The following is a 26,500-nucleotide window of genomic DNA, read 5'->3' on the forward strand; positions in this document are numbered from 1 at the left end:
TCATATATGGCTATTTTCAAGGTACAACAGCAGCACTGAGTAATTGTGACAGAGACTCTATGGCCCACAAAACCTAATTTACCACCTATCTGATAGAAAAAGTCTTCTGACTAGACCTCTGAACTAGAACAATGGTATAATTTGTGCTCTAGAGCTACCAGGAAGAAAACGGCTTTTTACAAAGAAAGCTTTTTATAGTAGTGCTTTATAACTAAATTAGTTTCTTCCTTTGTAATTTTTATAGTCTACCTGTCTACAGATCTTAACCATATTTTATGACTTTAACCTATTTCATCGCTGATATTTAAAGCCAAACAGTTTGAAATAACAATGCATAATTAAATAATAAACTAATTCAAAATGCAGCTATAAAAAGTCTCGCTTGCCTCCTGACAGCTTTACAGTGTTGATGTTGGCCCCCACGGCTTCACCCTGTCAGTGGTGTGGGACTACAGCACACGGCCTGCAAATGTAACCATGGTGCAACGTAACCCCAGTGACTAATCCACTTGGCTGGGGTGACAGTTGAATTGAATAATCCAGGATATAAAGAAAAGAGTCTTAAATGCACCTCTTTATAATGAATAGCATGTGCAACTCCAAAGGCAGCTTCAAAGGTAGGGAGGAGGTGGTAGTTGGCTTTGGTCTAGAGCTGTTGATTAAACTGGCAGAGCTACGAAAAAGTCCGTACTCTTATACATAGATTTCTTCCAAGTCAATCAGTGAATATGTAAAATGAGAACATTTTTGGCCCTGTAAATTCATAGAGAAGTTACTAATTGGTGCCATACGATAGACTGACTTAGGTAGTGTGTTTTGGTGTGTATCTATCTCAGAATCTCAATCAGCGGAGCATGAAATGCTGAAACCATTTCCAGAGACCTATGTGTACAGCACAATCCAGTTTGCATGCTGTGCTAGGGGACTATAGACCTCATTTTTCTAGTGGTACATTAATAAATATACTGTATCTAGTTTTATTTGAACTAAGTGTTTATAAGATTATGACAGCTTTGGTTTCTTTAATCTCCTGATTTTTTTTCCAATAATGGGTAATCGGTTTAAAGCGTTTGCCTTACCAAAGTAGATTATGTAGGTAAGAAGGTTTTCTTTTGAATTAAAAAGTTTAATGTCAGGCATCTAATATAAATTCTTACTGCCATATAACAAAATCGTATCACGTGTTGGTGGCTTTTTGCTCCCTAACTAACTAAACCAGATTTACACCAGTTGTGTTACTTAATCCAGATAGAAAAGGTGTCATTCTGTAATAATTTGTAAAAATGCATATAAGACAGGTACTTCTACAATGGGGTGTTTGTTTTAAAAGGATTCTACATATTAGGTAAATGTGGAAAAAACATCTTAAAACATCTAAAAACATCTTTAAAAAAAAATTGTCACCAGACGCAGTGGCTCACACCTGTAATCCCAGCACTTTGGGAGGCTGAGGTGGGCAGATCACTTGAGGTCAAGAGTTCAAGACCAGCCTGGCCAACATGGTGAAATCACATCTCTACTAAAAATACAAAAATTAGCCGGTTGTAGTGGCACACGCCTGTAGTCCCAGCTACTTGGGAGGCTGAGCCTGGAGGATGGCTTGAACCTGGGAAGCAGTGGTTGCAGTGAGCCAAGATCACACTACTGCATTCCAGCCTGGGCAACAGAGTGAAACTCCGTCTCAAAAAAAAAATTTTTTTGCACAAATCAGAAAATCATGAATCCTTAGCCATGAGCTCAGACCCAACTAGTTCACCTTTCTGATTTCTCAGCTTTGTACTTTTTTAAAAGGAAAAACAAAAAAGAATATTTATAATTACCCATGTTACTACCATGGATTGATCAGTAATAATCAAGTATGGTTTTAAAATGAGAAAGTATGTTATCTTAAATGTATACACAATGGAAAGCTGGACCTGAATAGACCCTCAACAAAATAAAACATTCATTTTTCAGGACTTTTATTAGCACCTACTAGTGACGTTTAAAGGCTTATTGTCACAACTGTGCACATCTCCAATTTTTTTTCTACTTGTCATCTTTAGTATCCATATTTCAGAAATAATGTCGCTGTGTTTTACTGAAATAGGCACATCAATCCACATCTTGTTCTTTTTGTTTATATCTGCAGTCCCATTTAAATTCAGTATTTCCAACCACAAACGGTGTTAGAAAATTCTATTTCCGGCTTATGAGAAAAAGTACAGCAGGATATGGTTCAAAGCTTAAGCTGTATTTATTTCTGCTCTTCCAGAGCTAGCATTCCACACAAAAAAAGTTATGCTGAAATAAACAGTGGTAGGAAACCAGTGGTTTCAAGGCTATCTGCACTTTCTAAAACCCTTCTCCATGTGAAACCTGGGAACACAGTTGGTGCGGCTATGCCTCCCTGGAATGATGATACTGGAGTCCACCACAGTTCCATCGCAGAGGTGAAAAACTCTAACATGAGGCTCTTCAGCATTTGGGCCCACCTGGAGCAACCCTGTGCTCAGCCTGCAAATGCAGACAAAAGCTTCAGTGTACTGACAGTTGTTTTTTAAAGTTCCAGGGTACATGTGCAGCGTGTGCAGACTTGTTACATAGGTAAACATGTGCCATGGTGGTTTGCTGCACCTATCAACCCATCACCTAGGTATTAAGCCCTGCATGCATTAGCTATTTATCCTGATGCTCTCCCTCCTCCCACCCCACCCCACCACAGGCCCCAGTGTGTGATGTTCCCCTCCCTGTGTCTATGTGTCCTCACTGATCAGCTCCCACTTATAAGTGAGAACATGTGGTGTATGGTTTTCTGTTCCTGCGCTAGTTTGCTGAGGATAATGGCTTCCAGCTTCATCCATGTCCCTGCAAAGGACATAATCTTGTTCCTCTTTATGTCTGTATCATATTCCATGGTGTATATGTACCACATTTTTTCAGTCTATCACTGATGGGCATTTGGATTTCATGTCTTTGCTATTGTGAATAGTTCTGCAATGAACATACACATGCATGTATCTTTGTGATAGAATGATTTATATTCCGTTGGGTATATACCCAGTAATGGGTACTGCTGCATCAAATGGTATTTCTGGTTCTAGATCTTTGAGGAATCGCCGGGCGTGGTAGCATGCACCTCTAATCCCAGCTACTTGGAAGGCTGAGGCAGGAGAATCATTTGAACCCGGGAGGTGGAGGTTGCAGTGAGCCAAGCTTGCGCCACTACACTCCAGCCTGGGCAACAAGAGTGACACTCCATCTCAAAAAATAAAAAGTAAATAAAAATAAAAGTATACCTGCAAACCAGTCCAAATGCTAGTCAGGTGCCATCTTCAAGTCAGGTGCCATCCTGCAGGCCCAAGGCATAGCTTACTAGTTCTATCGAGTGGCCTCGTGATCAGGTAGGAAAACCAAATCAGGACTTGTCTTTAACCATAATCCACGATGAAACTTACTCTTGAAAGATAAAGTGGAACAAGGCATGGCGCAGTGGCTCATACCTGTAATCCCAGCACTCTGGGAGGCCAAGGTGGGTGGATCATTTTAGGTCAGGAGTTTCAGACCAGTCTGGCTAACATGGTGAAACCCCATCCCTACTAAAAATACAAAAATTAGCCAGGCATGGTGGTGGGCACCTGTAATCCCAGCTACTCGGGAGGCTGAGGCAGGAGAATTGCTTAAACTCAGGAGGCGGAGGTTGCAGTCAGCCGAGATTGCACCGCTGCACTGCAGCCTGGGCAACAGAGTGCGTGAGATTCTGTCTCAACAAAAAAGATAAAGTGGAACAAGAGCTTTATAGTCATATTCCTAACTAGGTTATACCTTACAAAACTAACAAGAATACGTATGGACATGAGATACAAAGGGCATGATCGCTAATTAAAACCCTAAAACAGTAACACCTATCTACTGTAAACAGACAAGTCAGCTGCATCTATACATTGTATTAAATACTGTAAGAGTTTTTGAAATTCAAGAAGACATCAGGCCAAGTACAGTGGCTCACTGTAATCCCAGCATTTGGGGAGGCAAAGGCAGGAGGATCGCTTGAGGCCTGGCGTTCCATACCAGCCTGGGCAACATGGTGAAACCCCATCTCTACAAAAATAAAAATTAAAAAATTAGCCTGGTGTAGTCCCAGTTACTCGGGAGGCTGAGGTGGGAGGATCGTTTGAGCCTGTAGTGAACTGTGATTGCACCACTACACACCACCCTGGGTGATAGAGCAAGATGAAAGAAAAGAAAGAGAAAGAGAAAAAAAAAAGGAAAGGAAGGAGGGAGGAAGGGAGGCAGGGAGGAAAGAAGGGGGAGGGAGAGGAAGGAAGGAAGGAAGGAAGGAAAGAAGAAAGGAAGGCAGGCAGGCAGGCAGACGAGGGGAGGGGAGGGCAGGGGAAGGGAAAGAAAGAAGGAAAAAGAAAGAAGAAAGAAAAGAAAAAGAAAAAAGAGAGGGAAAGGGAGGGAGGGAAGAAGAAAGGAAAAGAGTGAGAAGAAAGAAAAGGAAGAAAGGAGGGAAGGAGGAAGGGGAGGGAGGAAGGAAAGGAAGGAAGGGAAAGGGGGAGGGAGAGAGGGAGGAAGGAAGGAAGGAAGGAAGGGAGGGACTAATGGTGTGCCTGAAGCCATACACATCAACCTTAACCTTCAAAAGAATGTACTTTTCACATGAGTAATGGCAGGTACTGCCAGTTGTTCCTCAACATCCATTCTTCTATGATCACAGAATTTTTAGCTGGGCACAAAGCTGCCCAGGTAGGCTGTATTTCCCAGGCTTCCTTGTAGCTACATGAAGCCATGTGACCAAGTTATGGTTCATGGGATATGAGTAGTGATACATGAAACTTCTGAAGATATCACGCCAGGCACAGTGTCTCATGCCTGTAATCGCAGTACTTTGGGAGGCCAAGGAGGGAGAATCACTTGAGGCCAGGAGTTCAAGACCAGCCTGGGCAACATGGTGAAACCCCATCTCTACAGAAAAATACAAACATTAGCCGGGTGTGGTGACACACGCCTGTAGTCCTGTTACAGTAGGCAAACAGCTAGACATGAGCAGGAGGGGGAGCCCCTGAGAAAAGGAAGGTCCGGGAAGCCTCATGCCCAGGGACCACCCAAAATTTGCTAATTATTAACATCTCTAATGCTGGAGGGGGTGGGCAATGAGTCCAGTGTGAGTAAGGAGGAGGGGAAATACCTATGCAGAAAGGAGCACCCCTTAAGACTCCTAGTAATCACCCACTCTTCAGTTAACCTCTCAGAATGTCACTAGCTGTGCGCTGATAAGGAGGGAAAGAGGGCAAAGCAGAAATTCCTAAGAGATACCAGGTGCAATAAATATAGATCTGACCTCTATACAACCTCCTGGGGTGGCGGCAATGAGCAATGCAGCCATTTGGTAGAGTTCATACCCAACACCGGCCACACATACCCACCAACTAGTAGTAAGAGAGGGTCCCGTGAGCCTGGGAGGGAATGCGGCAGGGATAAAGGCAGGGACTTAAGGCAGAAGCAGGGAAACTAGACAAAGAAAAAAGGCAGGGACTTGAGACAGAGGTGGGAACTTCCAGAAAAAATCTGACATCATTAAAACCCACCACAGAACTCTCGGGGTGGCTGCTGGCTCATTCTGTCTCCGCAGCTGGCTCTGCCTCATCTTTCAGAGTATTCTGTCTCTCTAAATAAACTCTCTGCTCTCTATTTTCCTTCAATCAATTCTCTCTTTTTTGGCTAAACTGCCTCGTGGCCAAATTCCTTCTCCCAAGGAAGACTAAGAACTGAGGACTCTGCCCTTCCAGGTAACACCCCCAACTACTCAGGAGGCTGAGGTGGGAGGATTGCTTGAGCCCAGAAGGTCAAGGCTACAATGAGCTGTAATTGCACCACTGCACTCCAGCCTGGGCAACAGAGTGAGATACTATCTCTAAAAATAAAAATAAAAAATATTTTTCTAAAAAAGAGATTAAATGAATCTAGGATCACAGAGTTCAAAGTTGGCTGAGAAAATATACCAGTTGTCCTTGAAACATTCACTGTATTTGATGGCTATCTTTTCTCTAAACATATTGTAATGCAAATATAAAATTGTTTTGTTTCATAAAACAATAGAATACATCAGCTGAAGTTACCCCCAAAAGAAATGAAAGAAACTTCTGGGTGTGCCCTCAAAATTAAGGGGAGTTCCACCTCCCCTTCTTTCTCTGTTCTGCCACCTGTTATGTAAATGTTATGATCACTGACTATGAGAACAAGCACAGGACAGAACTCCTAAAACTCAACAACAAAACCCAATTCAAAAACGGGCAAAGGACTTGAATAGACATTTCTCTAAAGAAGATCTACAGATGGCCAACAAGTACATGGAAAGATGCTCAACATCACTAATCATTAGGGAAATGGAAATCAAAACTGCAATGAGATACCACCTCATACCCATTAGGGTGACTACTATCAAAACATAAAAAAGCAGAAAATAATAAAGTGTTGGTAAAGATGTGGAGACACTGGTACCCTTGTGCACCAATGGAGAGAATGTAAAATGGTACAATCACTGTGGAAACAGTATGGTGGTCTAATGGGCACAGAGTTTCAGTCTTAGAAGATGAAGAGTTTTGGAGGTATATGCTGTGATGGTTGCACAACATTATGAATGTAATACCACTGAACTGGACATCTATAAATAGTTAAGATCAGGCAGGCGCAGTGGCAATCCCATCACTTTGGGAGGCCAAGGCGGGCAGATCACTTGAGGTCAGGAGTTTGAGACCAGCCTGGCCAACATGGTGAAACCCCATCACTACTAAAAATACAAAAATTAGCCAGATGTGGTGGCGGGCGCCTGTAATCTCAGATACTTGGGAGGCTGAGGCACAAGAATCGCTTGAACCCAGGAGATGGAGGCTTCAGTGAGCCGAGATCACAGCCTGGGCAACAGAGCAAGACCTTGTCTCAAAAAAAAAAAAAAAAAAGTTAAGAAGGTAAATTTTATGTTTTTTTGCCACAAAAGAAAAATTTTTTAAAAAACAACTGTGACATTTTTGTTGGAAGGACCCTGGGTCCCTGACATTGTGGAACCAGACTGCTTACATGACAGAAATAAACATCATTTCAGCCACTGTCTTTTGGGTCAATACTGAACCCTCAGCTCTTATTTCCAGTCTGCCCCACCATTTACATATAGAGAAATACATTAAAGGGAAAAGTAAACCACCAGGATTCTGCAAGGATCCAACCACCAAACCCTAGTCTATATCAGTGTTTCCACCTTTATTTCATTACCATCCTCCTAAGCCCTTCAAGGCATTTTTCCCAATTAATTTCCCCACCCATGACACAGAAGTACTGTATTGTTTATCTTTCTAGGTACTGTAAGTGTATCTATGCTTTTTCTTTTTTTCTTTATTTTGGGACGGAGTCTTGCTCTGTCACCCAGGCTGGAGTGCAGTGGCGTGATATTGGCTCACCGCAACCTCCGCCTCCAGGTTTAAGCAACTCTCTTGCCTCAGCCTCCTGAGTAGCTGCATCTACAGGCACGTGCCACCACACCTGGATAATTTTTGCATTTTTAGTAGAGACGGGGTTTTGCCATGTTGACCAGGGTGGTCTCTAACTCCTGACCACAGGTGATCTGCCCACCTCGGCCTCCCAAAATGCTGGATTACAGGCATGAGACACAGCGCCAAGTCTGTACATCTATGCTTTATACATTAAAATAGTAATTTTTTTCAACCCCCAGGGACCAGTTTTTTCCCACTGGGGGGTCATATTGCCATAGGGAATTCACCCTTGTATTTAAATGAACTGGTTTAATGAAGATAGTTACAGGAAAAGCTATTTATTTCAAACCTCATTTCCTGGTATCTTGACTGAACATCCAAAAGGGTCAAGAGATTGTGATGAGAAACCTGTGAGAGGAGGCTGGATTTGTTACCTCCATCACGTGGAGAATCACTAAAGTACAACAAAATCAACTCAGTACAGCTAGACTCCATCTAGCTGTTGGGATAGTTTCCATCTCAGAGCTTTTGGACCTGGACAGTTGCAATCAAACCTGTGGACTTTATGCATAAGGAGTCCTTTGGGTTAGCTCATCTCTGTCCACCAGTTGACTCAGGAAGGTTTGTGGGGAGCACTTGATAAGTGTTAGTGAAAATCCAGCCCTGCACTACATTAGCCATAATTTAAGGCATGATAAAATGTCTGAATTCGAGAGTGTTAGAAACACATCCTTTTCTGGCTGAAAGTCCTGCTTACAACAGGAAAAAAAAAAAAAAAAAAAAGTCCCAGGCCTGACAATATGCCTTGGCATCTATTAGTGGGAAAAATCTGCTGCTGAGATTTGTGGACACATGTGTACATGCCTGTTTTGCAGGAAATGACATTACAGCAGTCCAAGGAAACAAACCAGAAGGACCAGCCAAGGACACTGATTCTTGGACTAACATCTAGAGAATCAGCACATGTGGCAAAAGCTTATGCAACAAAACATCATCATCTGCTTTAACTGAATACCTTACCTATTCGTGTCCTCATTCAAAAATACACAACAGTTATTCTAACCATGGAAATGGAAAAAAGTGTAGGTGGTAACCATGGAAATGAAGAAAGTACAGACAAGTAGAGGTAAGCAGAGAAGCAGGTGTTAAAGAAGAAAATGAGGCCAGACACAGTGACTCACCCCTGTGATACCAGCGCTGGGGGATGCCAAGGCAGGAGGATTGCTTGAGGCCAGAAGTTTGAGACCAACCTGGGCAACATACTGAAACCCCACCTCTACTAAAAATTGACCGGGTGCAGGGGCTCACACCTGTAATATCAACACTTTGGGAGGCCAAAGTACGTGGATCACCTGTGGTCAGGAGTTTGAGACTAGCCTCACCAACATGGTGAAACCCTGTCTCTAATAAAAACACAGAAAAGTTAGTGAGGCGTGGTGGTGCATGCCTGTAATCCCAGCTACTTGGGAGGCCGAGGCAGGAGAATCACTTGAACTCAGGAGATGGAGGTTGCAGTGAGCTGAGATCGCATCATTGCACTCAGTCTGATGACAAGAGTGCAATGGATGACAAGAGAGAAACTCTGTCTCAAAAATAGTAACAATAATAATTTAAAAGAAAATGAAACAAAAATTCCATATGTAAATACTTTGTGAACTTTACATTTTATAGAATCCTTGGATTTGTGCACCTATGCTAATCTGTCTAAAAATTTCACTATTTTAAAGCACTACAAATCTAGTTAATATAAAGTTGAACAAAGGAAGAGAAAAAACACAAACAATATTTCATAATGCTTTTTCTGAACGTTCCCGGACCAAATCGAGGGTCAGGCTGCTTATTCTCACAGCCCAATAATGAGACGCAGATGAACTGGGAAAGGAGGGAGTTTATTTCTATAACTGGATACAGGGAGAAGGCCTAGAAATTATCCCCAGACCAACTCAAAATCACAGTGTTCCAGAGCTTATATACCTTCTAAGCTATATGTCTGTGTGTAAGTGTGCATTCATCTACAGACATAAGTGGTCGACTTTTTCTGATCTCTAACTAAGATCTGAGTCCTGAAGACCTTCCCCTGGAGCCTCAGTAAATTTATTTAATCTAAATGGGTCCAGGTGCTGGGGTGATTACCCTTATCTTGTTTCCTGCTAAATCATGGTTTGGGGAGTTCCTTCAGACCCCAATAAACTTGTCTGTGGAGGCCTGGGGAGTTTCTTCAGACCCCCAATAAAACTTGTATAATCCCAAACGGGTCCTGTGGAAAATTCCTCATTATCTTGTCATGCTTCAAGGCCCAGGAAAGGCCAGGGCAGAACTCTTGGTGGGCTTTTGTTACATTCCAGCCTTTGTATAGGGCACTGGCTCTATCAGCTTTTAATATTTAACTTCGCCACTCAGTCAGTACTGAAACGGTTGTTATGGAGGCCTCCATTAGTGAGACCTGGCCTGCCACATGAAGACTCACAGAGAAGAAGCCATCTATTGACAAACATTTTAAAGGAGGGAAAGAGGAATCCAATGTGATGTCAGTGACTGTGGGACTCTGGAATGATGCGAGCATAGAGGAAGCTCATCCCTGGCACTTGGCCTGGGTTCCCTAAGACCCACGCATGCCAAGCCAATCTCAGAGGACTGCCATAGACAGGCCCCACCTCTGTGGTCTCTGACATGAGTCATACACAGTGTGTGTAAAACAATCCAATGGGATGTATGCAGAAAACACTAGGATTTACACATGTAGTCACTTTGCTTAAAAATATGTTTATATGGGCTGGGTGTGGTGCCTCATGCCTGTAATCCCAACATTTTGGTAGGCCAAGGCTGGAGGATCACTTGAGCTCAAAAGTTCAAGACTAGCCTAGGCAACATGGTGAGACCTTGCCTCATTAAAAAAAAAAAAATGTTTATATGTATACAGAAAGAGAAGACAAAATTTTTTTCTGATAAAAGTTTGGAGGCTGGGCGCACTGGCTCACGTCTGTAGTCCCAGCACTTTGGGGAGACCAAGGCAGGCAGATCACTTGAAGCTAGGAGCTCAAGACCAGCCTGGCCAACATGGTGAAGCCCCATCTCTACTTGAAGTACAAAAATTAGTCAGGTGTGGTGGCACACGCCTGTAGTCCCAGCTACTCAGGAGGCTGAGGCATGAGAATCGCTAGAACCCAGGAGGTCAAGGCTGCAGAGAGCCGAGATCGCGCCACTGCACTCCAGTTTGGGAAAGAGTGAAATCCTGTCTCAATAAATAAATAAATAAATAAAAGAAGTTTGGCGACCATTGCATTGACTTTTACCAAGACACTTGAAAAGTCAACTAAATTGGATGAAAGTACTGTTGGAAAAAAATATATGTAGTATACCAAACTGCCCCATACATGTTTCTGTAAGGGAATACTCAGCATTGTAAATATGTCATTTCTCCCAAACATTTCTAAACACTTTATATAATTCTAGTAAAAATTTCCATGGATTCTGTTTTAAAACTTGGTAAATGATTATAAAGTTTATCTGAGCAAATAAATATGCAGAAATTGCCAAAATATGTGGTTAAAAGAAGTGTAATGAAGGGTCAATTGCCCTCTCAATATGAAAACATTCTATAAAATAATTAAAAACATGTAGAACTGTTTCAAGACTAATTACTTTTTAAAATCATTTAAACATAAGTGTCATCTTATAATACAAAAATTAGCCAGGCGTGGTGGCTATAGTCCCACCTATAGTCCCAGCTACTTGGGAGGCGGAGGTGGGAGAACTGCTTGAGCTCGGGAAGTGGAAGTTGCAGTGAGCCGAGATCATGCCACTGCACTCCAGCCTGGGCCACAGGGCAAGACCCTGCCTCCAGAAAAAAAAAAAAAAAAAAAGAGTGAGCTTATAAATAAGCCATATACATATGGGAATTCAGTATGTGGTACAGGTAATTTAAATCAGTAGAGTAAGGATGATGGTGAAATAATCAACTATCTAATTTTAAAAAAAATTGTCAAGTCTCTCCCACACCATATTAAAAAGTCATAATATTTTTAAATACTAGCAGAAAGAATTAAAAAACATTTACAATCTTGAGATGGGGAAGGTTTTTCTAAGCATGATGGAAAAACCCAGAAGGTATAAAAGAAATTTGACAATATAAAAATGGAAAATCCCTGCATAGCAAAAGACATCATACCAGATACACAATAATGAGAAACTATCTGCAGCATGTATGACAACAGATTAATAAATACCCATAATCGGCCAGGCGCAGTGGCTCACACCTGTAATCCCAGCACTTTGGGAGGCCGAGGTGGGCAGATTCCTTGAGCTCAGGGGTTCAAGACTAGCCTGGGCAACATGGCAAAACCCCATCTCTACAAAAAATTGTTTTAAATTAGCCAGGCACACACCTGTGGCCCCAGCTACTCAGGAGGTTGAGATGGGAGGATTTCGTGAGCTCAGAAGGTTGAATCTGCAGTCAGCTGAGATGGCGCCACTGCACTCCAGTCTGGGCAACAGAGCAAGACCCTGTCTCGAAAACAAAAACAAAAAAAAACTCATAATCTATAAATAATCCCGTCACAGCAAGATTAAATAGATGGTGAAAGAACACAAAAAGACAAATTATACAAAAGAAATGCAAATAGCCAATAAACTCCTGATATATTGTCTTCACCTCATTAATAAAGAATGCACACTAATCATGTATTATTTGTCACCTAAGATTGGCAAAGATTTAAAAACTAATTGTTGGCAATGGCATGGAGAAATAAGTGTCATAATACCCACTGGTGGAAGAGAAAAACAATAGAATCTTTAACCTTTTTGGAATGTAGTTTACCAATGTTTATCACAATTTAGAATATGAGTTCTAGGGCTGGGCATGGTGGCTCACAACTGTAATCCCAGCACTTTGGGAGGCCGAGGCAGGTGGATCACTTGAGGTCAGGAGTTCAAGACCAGCCTAGCCAACATGGTGAAATCCCATCTCTACTAAAAAGACAAAAATTAGCCCGGCATGATGGCGGGTGCCTGTAATCCAAGCTTCTCGAGAGGCTGAGGCAGGAGAATCGCTTGAACCTGGGAGGCAGAGGTTGCAGTGAGACAAGATTGCGCCACTGCACTCTAGCTTGGGCGACAGAGTGAGACTCTGTCTCAAAAAAAAAAAAAAAGAATATGAATTCCAACAACCCTGTTTCCAGAAGTGCATCCTAAAGAGTTACATAAATATAAGGATGTTCTTACAGCATTCCCTGAAATAGCATAAAACTAGAAACAACCTAGATGTCCAACTAGATGGGAATAAATAAATCGTAACACATACATACGGTGGATATTGTATTGGTTATCTATCATTGTACAAAATTACCCCCAAAACTTAGTGGCTTAAAAAAACAATGTACATTTATTATCCTCATAGTCTCTGTGTGTCAAATACTTGGGAGTGGCATAGATGGGCACTTCTGGCCCAAGATCTCTTATGCCGCCATCTGAAGGCTGACCTGTAGCTGGCCGATCTATTAGGTTGGTGCAAAAGTAATCATGGTTTTTGCCATACTTTTAATGTCCCACCAACCTAATACTTCCAAGATGGCTCACTCCCATGGCTGCCAAGGTGGTGCAGGCTGTTGCCTACGTGGCCTTCTCTACAGGCAGTTTGAGTGTCCTCACTACATGGTGGCTGGCAACCCCGCTAAGTGAGCAATCCAAGAGAGGTTAAGGCTGAAACTGGGATGTCTTTTATGACTTAGCCTCAGAAGTCCCACACTGTCACTTCCACGGTATTCTGTTGTTCACAAAGAAAAACCATGATTCTGTGGAACCGGATACTGTATGAGGATAAACATGAGGCAGCACGGATCGTGTAAGCTGAGGTCTAAAGGCTGAAGAGTACCTAGTCAATTAAAGAAGGTTTAAGACTTTTTATAAGCCACGTGACAAACCTCTGACAGAGGTTTATGTGAATAGAAAGTGAAGGAGAGGTTGAAGAGGGAAACAGAGCCTGATTCGTGGCAGTCCTTACAAGCTGTGTCATGGAGCTTAATTTTTATAATAAAGCCAAAACGCCTCCAAGGGATTTATATTTTAGTAAGATCACTATGGTTATTACATACAGGTAAATGGACTACGGTGGTGGCAACAGAGATGAGCAAAGTGAACAAGATCTGAGGTATTTACAAGATAAATGCCAACAGGACTCAATGGATGATTGGATGTGTGGATTACACAATAGAGAGGAATCAAGGATGGCTTCTAGGCTCTTGATTTGAGCAATAAGGTAAATGGAGCACACAGAAGGAACCGCAAGTGTGGGGATTAGAAAAAGGTTTAACATGTTGAGTTTGAGGTGTTTACACACATGGAAATGTCCAATAGACAGTGGACATATGGCACCTGGAGACCAGGAGATACACCTGGACATAAAAACAGGAGTTATCAGAGTACCAGTGGAAATCAGACCCACGGGCCACAGAATCATTGATTTTTAAGAGGAAGAGGAGGCCAGGCATGGTGGCTCATGCCTGTAATCCCAACACTTTGGAAGGCTGCGGCAAGAGGATCGCTGCAGCCCAGGAGTTTGAGACCAGCCTGGGCAACAGAGAGACCCCCCGCCACCCCCAATCTTTACCAAAAAAATTTTAAAAAATTAGGCATGGTGGTGCATGCCTGTAACCTAGCTATTCTGGAAGATGAGATGGGAGGATTGCTTGAGCCTTTGAGAGCAAGGCTGCACTGAGCCATGATTCAGCCACTGCACTCTAGGCTGGATGACACAGCAAGTCCTCTTTCCAAAAAGGGAGAAGGGAGGAGAAGAAGAAAGAAGAGAGGAGGAGGAGGAAGAACAGGAGGAAGAGGAAGAAGAAGGAAGAGGAAGAAAGAAGAAAAGAAGAAAGAAGAGAAAGAGAAGGGAGGAGGGAGGAAGAGTAGCTGCATGAAACTTAAAAGGAATGCCTGAAAGGTAGATAGAGGAAACACGCACAGTCTGTTGTCACAGAAGGCAGGAATGATGGAGAGTGTTTATACTAAGTCAAACAATTGAAAAATGAACACTGGGCTGGGCGCAGTGGCTGACACCTGTAATCCCAGCACTTTGGGAGGCCAAGGCAGGTGGATGACTTGAGATCGGAAGTTTGAGACTGGCCTGGCCAACATGGTGAAGCCCTGTCTCTACTAAACATACAAAAATTAACTGGGCGTGGTGGCCAGCACGTGATGCCAGCTACTCAGGAGGCTGAGACAGGAGAATCGCTTCAATCCGGGAGACGGAGGTTGCAGTGAGCCGAAATCACCCCACTGCACACCAGCCTGGGTGACAAAGTTAGACTCTACCTCAAAAAGTTAAAATAAATAAAATTTTAAAAATGAACATCATGTATCAGACAGGAAAAAGCCAGTAAGACGGAAGAACTCACACCCTCGGGATCCCAAGACAAGATACTTCCATGGGATGGATGTAATGAACAGTGTTAAAAGATTTCTGGTGCAGTGCTTCTCAAAGTGTGATGTACACATAAATGACCTGGGGGTCATATTAAAATGCAGATTTTGGCTACACAGGTCTTGGGTAGGACCTGAGACCTGGCTTTTCTCAGAAGACCCCAGGTGATGCCCATGCTGCACAGCCCACAGACCACATGTTGAGTAACAAGGTTCTGCTGTGGTTCCCAAACTTTTCCGAGCACAGAATTATCTGGAAAACTTCTGTACTAGTCCATACAGCTATACATACTGCTATAAAGAATACTGCTACAAAGAATGCCCAAGACTGGGTAATTTATAAAGGAAAGAAGTTTAATAGACTCACAGTTCAGCATGGCTGGGGAAGCCTCAGAAAACTTACAATCATGGCAGAAGGCAAAGGGGGAAGCAAGGCACTTTCCTCACAAGGAGGCAGGAAGAAGTGCTGAGCGAAGAGGCAAGATCCCCTTATAAAACCATCACATCTTGTGAGAACTCACTATCATGAGAACAGCATGGGGGAAGCTGCCTCCATAATTCAATTACCTCCACCTGGTCTCTCCCTTGAAAGGTGGGGATTATGGGAATTACAATTCAAGATGAGATTTGGGTGTGGACATAAAGCCTAACCATATCAACTTCTTAAAGATTAGTGGTCCCCTAGCCCTACAGATTCTAAATTGAGTAGGCGTGGGGTAGGGCCTGATAACATGCATTTCTTAACAACCTCCCAAGTGATGGTGACAGTGATGCTGCAGATCCCCAGACCACACTTTTGAGATGCACAGCACAACTATTTGTGGCCCTGGCAGAGACAACCAGGGAGACTATTTAGGCTTCTAAACCTACTGCAAACCGGAAGTCTTGCTATATACCACCACTGCAGTCACAGTCCATTACAGGAGCCCATTCCTTTTATAGTCCCTCCCTGGCTTCCTGGCTCATATGGCCAGAAGTGTGAGCAAGGACCTACACTCATTATCCATCACCTCCATGGTTACTTTATCAGAACCAAAGACTCATTCTTAATTGGCTTATTCTCCCCAACACTTACTCTCAGCAGTAGGTCCTACTTAGGAAAAGTCTCAAAGCTTCATCTTGCTTAGGAATGTCTTTTCATAGTATTAAAATAAGCAGCTACTGCTGAATTCTACTTTCTTTTTAACTAAGCGATGATATTTCACAATGGTCACATTTCCCCCAGAGTGAAACAACTTGAGAGAAAAAAAAAAAACCTATAAAATAAGAGGGAAATCCTATTTAAGGGGAACTCAATTCACCTATGTATTCATGAAGCAGACAAATGCACATAAAGGCATCTTAACGTGAAAAATAAACATACAGTCCTTGCCCTCAAGCCAGGCGACAGAAAAGCTACCAACAACCAGGCTGAAACAAGACAAATGCCATCTGAAAAAACAGCTGACATTTGTTTCTATCAAAGCCATCCAGCAGATACCTCAATATCTTTCCACAGAATGTGTGCTCTTTACTAACAACCGACACACAGAGGACGATCTCCAGCAGAGGTGACTAGGAAAGGCTTCCTGGATGGCGTAATTTAGTGTTGGAGTCAGACCAATGAGCCGCCTTTTCACGGGTGGAGGTCCCAGATGGCCATCCCTTTAACAAAAATCAATTAACATGTAAATTATGTACTGACAAATACAACGTTTGATGGGCCCGCTGCAGTGGCTAAAGCCTGTAATCCCAACATTTTGAGAAGCTGAGGCAAGAGGCCTGCTTGAACTCAGGAGTTTTAGACCAGACTGGTCAACACAACGAGACCCCATCACTATAAAAATTAAAATGAATCTCAGCTACTCAGGAGGCTGAGGAAGCAGGGTCACTTGGGTGCAGGGTCTAAGGTTGCAGTGGGCTACGATCACACCACTGCACTCCAGCCTGGACGACAAAGCAAGACCCCCATCTCTACGAAAAATTTAAAAATTAGCTGGGCATAGTAGTGCGAGCCTGTGGTCCCAGCTACTCCGGAGGCTGAGGCGGGAGGATCGCTTGCGCCCAGGAGGCCGAGGTTGCAGTGAGCCGTGATAGCACCACTGCACTCCAGCCTGGGCGACAGACTGAGAGCCTCACCTGTAAAAAATAATTTTAAAAAAGGTTCCACCTAGTGTTTTCCGTGGTGTGACTAAGAAAAGTATCTAGAAATAAAGCACAGTCAGTACCTGCTCTCAAAAAACGGCTGCCAATCTAGTTTGGAGACAGAAAAATATACCCGACTGAGAACACAAAAGGAGCCTGTTTTCGGAAGAGGGGCGTCTTTGGAGACGCAAAATCCTCTCTGCGGGACGCTGACGGGCAGTCGGTAAAGGACTTCCAAGCACTGGTCAGTGGCAATCGGGCGCTGGGGCTTTGCCAAGGCCCGGAGGCGGCGCGCCAGGCCGGGCAATGCGGGAAGCGGGGCAGGCCCGGGTGGCCCTACTGCTGCCGTCCCTACTGATCCCTGCGCATCCGCCACAGAGCAGGGAACGGCAGAAAGGAGGAAGGAGGGGGAGTTCCGTAAATCAGGCCCTCAGGGGCTCCCAGGCCCGCACCCCTCTCAAGCCCCGGGGACCACCGCGGAGCCGCTGCTCCGGGCCGTGCGGCTCGAGGCGAACCTTCCTCAGAGCCGCCGGGCCCTCCTATCCCGAGCCGTATCTCTAGCTCCGGCCTGAGGTGGCCGGCGACTGCGTGCGCAAACACAGGATCCGCACCCCACTCCCCGCGACTGCGGCTCCGCGGCCGCGCTGAGAGTCTCCGGAACACACCGGAGTCAAGGCGGACCAGGCAAGCGGAAGTGTGCCGCTTCCTTCCGGCCAGCGCCGCACGAGACGAGGCGGGGTACCGCGGGAGGAGGCGGGGCCTCGTGTTGACGAACAGCTCCCGGGGCCTATGGGCGCGGCGGCAGCCGCCCGGCCTCTCCGGCGCGCCCCCTCCCCGGGGCTGTCGACGCCCCCCAGCCCCTCATTTCCACAAAGCTCCGCGGCGGTTCTGCCTTCCTTGTACTCGCGGCGCGCTGCGGCCCGTGGCGCGGCCCCGTTCCCGCCTAGCCCCGTCGGCCTCCTTCCCCTCCCGGAGCCGCGCGTGAGGACGGCTGAGGCCGCAGGTCTGTGGCGGCGCGCGGGGACGCGCGGGCGAGGGTCTCCCGAGAGGGCGGGCGGGCGCCGGCGGAACCCACGGCTACAGCCCCGAGCTCCTGGGGCCGCCCCTCCCCGCCGCGTGGCGCAGTCGGGGGGCGCGGCCGCGGCGTCGGGGCGTCGGGAGGGGCGGAGCGCGGGAGTGTCTGCCGGGACGCGGGCCGGGCTGGGCTCCGGAAGGACTAAGTTTGCGGAGCGGCTTCTGCTCGTCGGCCGTGCGGCGAGGCAGGGCCTGGGCTGCGACCCCGGGCCTGGGCTGCGACCCCGGCGGCCGCTCTTGGTCTTGGGAGAGCTGGGGCGCGTGCCCGAACTTCCCGGCTGCCCCTGTCCTGGGAGACCTACCTGATGGGGACGCCAGGTGTGCAGGGGCGTGGCGCGTAGGTAAGCGGACCCGGTGCCTGCCTCGTCCAGGGGATGCTCACTAGAGCGCTAGGCTTTTTTATTTTTATTTTTTAGAGACAGAGGTCTCGCTGTCTCGCCCAGGCTGGAGTGCAGTGGCGCTATCACGGCTCACTGAAACCTCGAACTCTTGGGCTCAAGCGATTCTCCCACCTCAGCCTCTGGAGTAGCTGGGACCACAGGCATGCACCACCGCGCCCGGCTATTTTATTTTATAGATAGGGTCTCGCTCTGTTGCCCAGGCTGGTCTGAAACTCTTGGTCTGAAGTCATCCTCCTGCCTCAACCTCCCAAAGCGCTGGGATTACATGAGCCGCCTCGCCCGGCCAGCGCTAGTCGTCCTTATTAATAAAGAATCGCTTCTGGTCCCTTTTCAGTTGTTTACGATGGCATTCCTTTTGATCTGATGGAGGAACTTTTTTTCATAGTTCATGGGACTGTTGCAGTGCCTGACACATAATTGGTACTTAAATATGTGTTGGTTTTCTGCCTTAACATATTAGAATATATGAATTGTTTAAAAAAGTCCTCTCCCACTTAGGGAGGACTCTAGGATGAGGTCACATGGGGGATAAGCCCATCTGTGGCTGTAGGACTTTGTTAAACACTCCTCTTCTCCCTCTCTGTTCCAGATTCTCCATTTCCAGTGCTTGAAAGCACAGTACTTAAATCTCGCTTCCTGCTTTTTTTTTTTTTGGTATGAATGAATACATGAATTGTATAATGTTAGTTGGTTTGTTCTGTAGAGCAAGTTACCCTTAGGAATTAATAAACTGTGGAAACAATCATGTCAGGCTTCTAGTCACATTTAAGAAATAATTAGAGGCTGTTCATTATTCAGAGGAGTGAAGCAAGATGTTCTGGAGGACTGGAACCCGCTTACTCACTGCCACCACTCCCCCGCCTCCCACTTGCTGCTGCCAAACCAGGCTCTGCTCCCCCCCCCCCCATTACTCCCACCGACGCTCCCTGGGATAGCAGCTGCCCTGATTGGCACACCCCCGCAGTCATCACCACTGAGGCATATTCCTGAAGCTGCCAGTGTGAATTGTTTTATAGAACACTGGTGTTAAAATTCAGGTACCTGAGACAAAACAATATTTTAATTCTTCAAAATCCGGTTGTCAACACATTTACTATGGAGTATCTCCCACGTGGCCACTTCTGTGGGAGGTACTGAAGACCTACTACCGCCTATGGAAGTAGAAAATAATATACAACTGTGTAATTACGTGACGCATTGCGTGGTAACTGCTATGGCTCAGGGAGGGAGAAGATCAGCCGGAACTGGAATGTCCCAAGATGTTCTGGAAGAAAAGCAGTGGCTCGTTTGTGTTGCTTACCTGTATTCCTGACTCCTGGCAGGGCCTGCTGTAGAGCACATGCTTCATGAATAAATATGATTGAGTTGAATAAATATTTGAATTGTGTTTTGAGTGTAGCTTTGAAGGCCAGCAACGATTTAGATGGCAAGATCGAGGGCAGGCTGGGCACAATGGCTCATTCAAGTAATCCTAGCACTTTGGGAGGCCAAGGCGGGGAGGATCACATGAGGCCAGGAGTTCAGTACCAGCCTGGGCAAGGTAGGGAGACCCCATCTTTACAAAAAATAATTAGCCAGGTGTAGTAGCACATGCCTGTAGTCCAGATACTCGGGAGGCTGAGGTGGATCACCTGAGCCTGTGGAAGTAGAGGCTACAGTGAGCCGTGATGGTGCCGCTGCACTCCAGCCTGAGTGACAGTGAGACCCTGTCTTGGGGGGAAGAAAAAAAAAGGGAGGGCATGCTAATAGAGGGAAAATGGCATAAGTAAAGGCATTTCAGCATGGATGAGCACGGGGTGTGTTGGGGAGAAGGCACTGACGTTGATGGCCTGTTTATTGCTATCTAGGAGTGATTGGGAGAACAATGCATGTAAGTCTGACATCATGATGTCCATCCGGCAAAGAAGAGAAATAAGAGCCACAGAAGTTTCTGAAGACTTTCCAGCCCAAGAAGAAAATGTGAAGTTGGAAAATAAATTGCCATCTGGTAGGTGATTTAAACTAAAGCAGCAATTTGGGTTGCTTTTATTTCTGCATATTAAAATGTCACTCTCCAATAGGATAAAAATTTGGTGGGACCTAACAATTGAAACTTGTTCTAGTACCCTGATATTCTAATTGCAATTTGATTAGATTGATTTTACAGTTATGATTTGACAAAAGATGAAAGAGCTTTGATTAGAAGTGTTTGTCAGCTGTCTGTTCATTAACTTACGGTTCTTCCAATCTCATCCTTTGCCTCTCTAGAGTAATGGTCCCCCACCCACACCCCAGATTTTAGTCTCTCTCTAATTTTTCTGGTCATATATACTATTTACACCAGGCAACCTTACCTTGGGTGAGTTTCCATTAAGGTAGTGAAAGGTGGATCAACATTTTTTAAAAATTCTTTATAATTAGTCAAATTCCTGAAGTTTTCTTTTGCTTTTTTTTTTTTCTTTTATTGGTGGGAAAAGTAATCAGAACTTGGTCAGTTGTTTGTATAATGGTAAAGACTTGCTAAGTGATGCATCAGATAGCATTAATTACCAACTTCTTGCTTCCTGAGTAGCTTTTGTAACTAAAGCATGGTCAGGATTTTAAAAGTTAACATGAAAATCTTCATACCCATTAACCATTTTGGATATCTGACAGAATTTACATTATTTACAGCCATGTTAATTCTTACCAGCCAGGCTAGTAAAGCAATTCAGGGAAACAGTTTAACAAAAGTAATCTGTAATGGGAGGTCATGACACCTGGCTCAGCCATTAGCGAGTGATTAACACGTTTTGGATAATAGTACTTTCTGAACACCTTAAACAATGCAAAGAAAGAGAAATATACTCCCATCCTGAAACTAACACCAATGGCACTGTCTTGCTGTCTTAATGTCATATTCTGCACATGTATACCCATAAGCATTCGTATACAGTTTTGCAAAATTGGGATCCACGTGCTGTTTTGTAGCTTGCTATTTTTCTCTTATTATGTTATGAACATGTCATAAGCCAGTTAACGTATTTTTGAAATATCATCTATGTAAAGTATTTTTATAGCTGCCACTGTAGAAGTGAAAGGTTTTCTTAACATTTGCTAATACAGACAGAACTGTGATCAATTTCCTTGTGGCCATATGTTTGTTTAAAACTTTATTTCCTTGGGGCATGTCTTAGTCCATTTCTGTTGCTATAAAGGAATACTTGAGGCTAGGTGATTTATAAAGAAAAGAGGTTTCTTTGCCTCAGGGTTCTGCAGACTGTATGAGAAGCATGGCACCAGCATCTGCCTCTAGTGAGACCTCAGGAAGCTTCCAGTCGTGGCAGAAGACTTAGGGGAGCCAGTGTGTAGAGATCACATGACCAGAGTAGAAGCAATTTCCAGGGAACACAGGATGTCAGGCTCTTTTTTAACCAACCAGCTCCCCTAGGACTAACAGAATGAAAACTCAGTACTGCTAGAATCTCACCAACCTGTTTATAAGGACTCTGGTTCCATCACCACACCACCTCCCATTAGGCCCCACCCCCAACATTGGGAATCACATTTCATCATGAGATTTGGAGGGGCCGAATAGTCAAACCACAGCAGGGTACATGCCTAGATTTGGAATTACTGGCCAAATGGGATGCTCGTTTTGGTGGCTTTTACTCACTGCTGCCATGTTGCATTCCAGAGAGGCACCAATTTATTCTTCTAGCAGCAATGTTTGAAGATGTCTATTTTTTATACCCTTACCAAAACAGAGTATTAGCATTTTGAAAGCTGTCAAATTGGCCAAGATTTTTAAAAGTATAACTCACAGTTTTGATTTGCATTTCTTTAACATTAATGAATTTAAACATCTTCAGTCTGTTATTATTATTGGCCACTTTTTTCTATTGTACATTGCCTGTTCATGTCCTTAATCTTTTTCCTACTGCAGTATTCATCTTGACAGGACAATAAATTGTCCTGAAATAAAATAAATTGTCCTGAAAGTATTCATCTTATGTTAAGGGTATTTAAGCTTTCTTATATGTGCTATCCATATTTTGCCTAGTTTATATGTCCTTTAACTTGAGTTATGTTGGATTATTTATTCTGTGGGTTTTTCCCCCCAGAGCATTCCTGCAAAACCTGTGGGTTTAAAAAAAAAGTTTTAGGTAATCGGCTAGGTGCAGTGGCTCATGCCTGTAATCCCAGCACTTTAGGATCCCAGCATGGGTGGGTGAATCACTTGAGGTCAGGAGTTCAAGACCAGCCTGGCCAACATGGTGAAACCCTGTATCTACTAAAAATACAAAAATTAGCCAGGCATGGTGGCGTGTGCCTGTAGTCCCAGCTACTCAGGAGGCTGAGGTGGGAGAATTGCTTGAACCTAGGAGGCAGAGGTTGCAGTGAACCGAGATTGCACTACTGCATTCCATCTTGGGCAACAGAGCAAGATCCTGTCTCAAAAAACAATAATTATTTTTTAGGTAATCAAGTTTTTAAAATAGCTTTTAAAGAATAAGCCACCAATTGTACCTAGATTATCTAAAAGATCGATTACGTCCTAGACACGTAACACATTTAGTCATCCATTTAACAGACTTCATAGTTAAATTATGGTTGTTAAACTGTGCCAGACAGAGGCCCTCAGTATTAAACATGAATAAGAAAATGTATTTGTCTTCAAGAAGCTTACGTTGTAGTTGGCAGAATGGACACATGGACAGTTAGATACGGGGTAAAAGTTGTAATAGAATGAAAACAGGTCTGTGGCATCAGAAAGGACCCTCCGCTGGAGACAGGAAAAGCTTTCCCAGTGACAGGCAGCTAGACTTAGCTTACTTGATAATCTGAAGTAGAACTATTACATTCTGATTTTTTTACTGACTTATTTATCTGTTCCATTTTTCCAAAAGGTTGTACCAGTAGAAGATTATGGAAGATTTTGTCATTGACAATTGGTGGAACCATTGCCCTTTGCATTGGACTTCTTACATCTGTCTACCTTGCCACGTTACATGAAAATGATTTATGGTTTTCTAATATTAAGGTATGGAGTTTCTTTGACCATTGTATCATTCACTCAGTGGGATCTCCAGTAGTAAGCCATGTGGATGAATGACCAAGGCAACACAGTTTTGCCATAAAGAATCCAATCTCTAGAAAGGTTGGACTATAGAGTGAAATAACTTTTGTGTTTATTATTTTAAAATAACATATTAGAATCTTTTTTTTAATTTTTCTTTATTATTTATTTATTTTTGAGATGGAGTCTCACTCTGTCACCCAGGCTGGAGTGCGGTGGCGCAATCTTGGCTCACTACAACCTCTGCCTCGCAGGTTCAGGCGATTCTTCTGGCTTAGCCTCCCAAGTAGCTGGGACTATAGGTGCGTGCCACCACACCCAGCTAATTTTTGTATTTTTACTAGAGACGGGGTTTCAGCATATTGACCAGGCTGATCTCAAACTCCTGACCTTGTGATCTGCCTGTCTCAGCCTCCCAAAGTGCTGGGATTACAGGCGTGAGCCACTGCGTCCAGCCAGAATCTTTATTTTTCGTTTTAATTTTTTGAGATAGGGTATTGCTCTGTCACCCAGGCTAGAATGCAGTGGTGCAAACATGGGTCACTGCAGCCTCAACCTCCTGGGCTCAAGTGAGTATCCTGCCTAAGCTTCCTGTGTCACTGGGACCCCAGGCATGCACCACCTCACCAAGCTAAATTTGATTTTTTTGTAGAGACAGGGTCTCACTTTGTTGCCCATGCTGGTCTCGAACTCCTGGGCTCAAGCGATCCTACTGCCCTGGTCTTCCAAAATATGAGAATGAGCCATAGCACCCAGCCCAGAATTTTTATAATCAAGTGAGTTTTTTCTTTTTCATTAACTTATTCCATTTATTTAGCAGTTATTCTAAATTAGTATTTTTCAAGTTATAGATTGTGAAATTAGTGCAGTAGGTCATGAGTAACATTTTTCTTAATGAAATCAAAAAAAAAGAATACTATCAAATCTAGTAGGGTTGAGGATTGTTTTGTGAAACTTTTAATTTTATATATATATATATGCACAAACTGGGTCACAGTATACAAGGTACTTCCTTTTCTTTTTTTTCTTGTTGGCTACAACAGGAAAAAAAAAAAAACAGAAAAGGAAATTAAAAAGCCACTGCTTTAAATCATGGGGTCTAAATGTGGCTCCACGGAGGGTCCTCAGCATGTTCACGACTATCTAATACTCTGTGCAAGTGGTTTTGCAGGGCATAGGGCGATGGGGAAGCCATGATGTTTCCAGGGAAAGGAACTGTAATTTTAATCAGATTTTCAGGAGGGTTAGCTGGGCGTCACGCCTGTAATCCCAGCACTTTGGGAGGTCGAGGCGGGCAGATCACTTGAAGTCAGGAGTTCAAGACCAGCCTGGCCAACATGGTGGAACCCTATCTCTACTAAAAATACAAAAATTAGCCGGGCATGGTGACACACACCTGTAATCTCAGCTACTCAGGAGGCTGAGGCACAAGAATCACTTGAACTCGGGAGGAAGAGGTTGCAGTGAGCCGAGATCCCACCACTGCACTCCAGCCTGGGCAACAGAGCAATACTTTTTATCAAAAAAAAAAAGAAAAAAGTTGAGGGGGTGGTCTGTGACTCTTTAAACACGTTTCCTTGTTTTCTTTCTCTCTTTTTCAACATTTCTAGAACTCCTCTTGGCATTGTTTTCAGAACTCGTATATAACTTACATGTGGAAATTTGCATCCAAATATACCTTCCATTTTAATCTAATATGTCATGATCTTTAACCTAAACTGTGGTGTCTGATGACTAGTTGCTTGTAAAAATAAACAAACACCTTCAAAGCCAAAGATGTGTATCTATAAGAATGTTCGAAAGAAGTGACTGATGAAGGATCTGAAGACATTTTCCAAAGAAAGTTTTCCAAAACATTTTGAGCTTTGATTCTCTTACTGAAATGAGCCTCGAAAGGATATTACTTTGATGACAAATCTAATTTATAAGAATGACCTCTAGTGTGTTTATTTTTAAAACTTGCTGTGTTACTTTATGGGTACAGTATATATATCTTTATACAAATTATCATAGTACCAAAGAAGAATAATTCTTTTTTTTTTTAATTATTATTATACTTTAAGTTTTAGGGTACATGTGCACAATGTGCAGGTTAGTTACATATGTATACATGTGCCATGCTGGTGCGCTGCACCCACTAACTCGTCATCTAGCATTAGGTATATCTCCCAATGCTATCCCTCCCCCTCCCCCCACCCCACAACAGTCCCCAGAGTGTGATGTTCCCCTCAAAGAAGAATAATTCTTATCTTTCAGTGACAGTAGGTAGTTCTTCTTGTCAGAAGAATTTTACTCGTTTATATGTCTTTTTTTGGGAGGAGCAGGGGCGGGCAGGGTCTTTCTCTGTCCCCAGGCTGGAGTGCAATGGCACAATTACAGCTCGCTGCAGCCCCCAACCTCTGGGCTGAATTGAAGCATTACTCTCACCTTAGCCTCCCGAGTAGGTGGGACCACAGGTGCACGTCACTGTTCCCAGATAATTATTTAATTTTTTGTAGAGATGGGCCTACTATGTTGCCCAGGCTGTTCTCAAACTCCTGGACTCAAGCAATCCTCCTGCGTTGGCCTCCCAAAATATTGGGATTACAGGTGTGAGCCGCTATGCCCACCTATCTCTTTAAAATGGAGTGCTGGCAGGGCGTGGTGGATCACTTGAGGTCAGGAGTTTGAGACCAGCCTGGCCAACATGGTGAAACCCCATCTGTACTAAAAATACAAAAGAAGAGGGCCGGGCGCAGTGGCTCACACCTTTAATCCCCACACTTTGGGAGGCCGTGGCGGGCGGATCACGAGGTTAGGAAATTGAGACCATCCTGGCTAACACGGTGAAATCCCGTCTGTACTAAAAATACAAAAAAATCAGCCGGGCGTGGTGGCGGGCACCTGTAATCCCAGCTACTCGGGAGGCTGAGGCAAGAGAATGGCGTGAACCTGGGAGGCGGAGCTTGCAATGAGCCGAGATCGCGCCACTGCACTCCAGC

The 26,500-nt window shown here is 44.1% G+C and overlaps 1 protein-coding gene and 1 long non-coding RNA gene across 5 annotated transcripts in view; one reads left to right on the plus strand and one right to left on the minus strand.

Moving 5' to 3' along the window:
- Nucleotides 1-2,220: 2,220 nt before the first annotated feature.
- On the minus strand, nt 2,221-17,565 carry LOC117977085 (uncharacterized). 2 transcript variants are annotated; one of them, XR_010110773.1, is made up of 3 exons: nt 17,090-17,565; nt 16,363-16,526; nt 2,221-3,331 (listed from the first exon to the last, which is right to left on the minus strand). It is a non-coding gene; the product is annotated as an uncharacterized LOC117977085 (long non-coding RNA). The 2 variants fall into 2 exon arrangements; XR_008622129.2 differs by having other exon boundaries at nt 2,221-3,739.
- A 198-nt stretch (nt 17,566-17,763) lies between these two features.
- Nucleotides 17,764-26,500, plus strand: part of DPY19L3 (dpy-19 like C-mannosyltransferase 3) — an 80,062-nt gene continuing 71,325 nt past the window's right edge. For 2 of the 3 annotated variants that reach the window (XM_034946348.3, XM_063599537.1), the window contains exons 1-3: nt 17,764-18,009; nt 20,329-20,468; nt 23,350-23,483. In XM_034946348.3, coding sequence (XP_034802239.1) covers nt 20,366-20,468; nt 23,350-23,483 — 237 coding nt within the window. In that variant the 5' untranslated portion in view covers nt 17,764-18,009; nt 20,329-20,365. Of the gene's footprint in view, nt 18,010-18,141; nt 18,422-20,328; nt 20,469-23,349; nt 23,484-26,500 lie in introns of those variants that run through there. The other variant, XM_034946349.3, reaches the window with a different exon arrangement.

Source organism: Pan paniscus, chromosome 20, assembly GCF_029289425.2.
Source record: "Pan paniscus chromosome 20, NHGRI_mPanPan1-v2.0_pri, whole genome shotgun sequence".
In the NCBI taxonomy this organism is placed as follows: domain Eukaryota; kingdom Metazoa; phylum Chordata; class Mammalia; order Primates; family Hominidae; genus Pan; species Pan paniscus.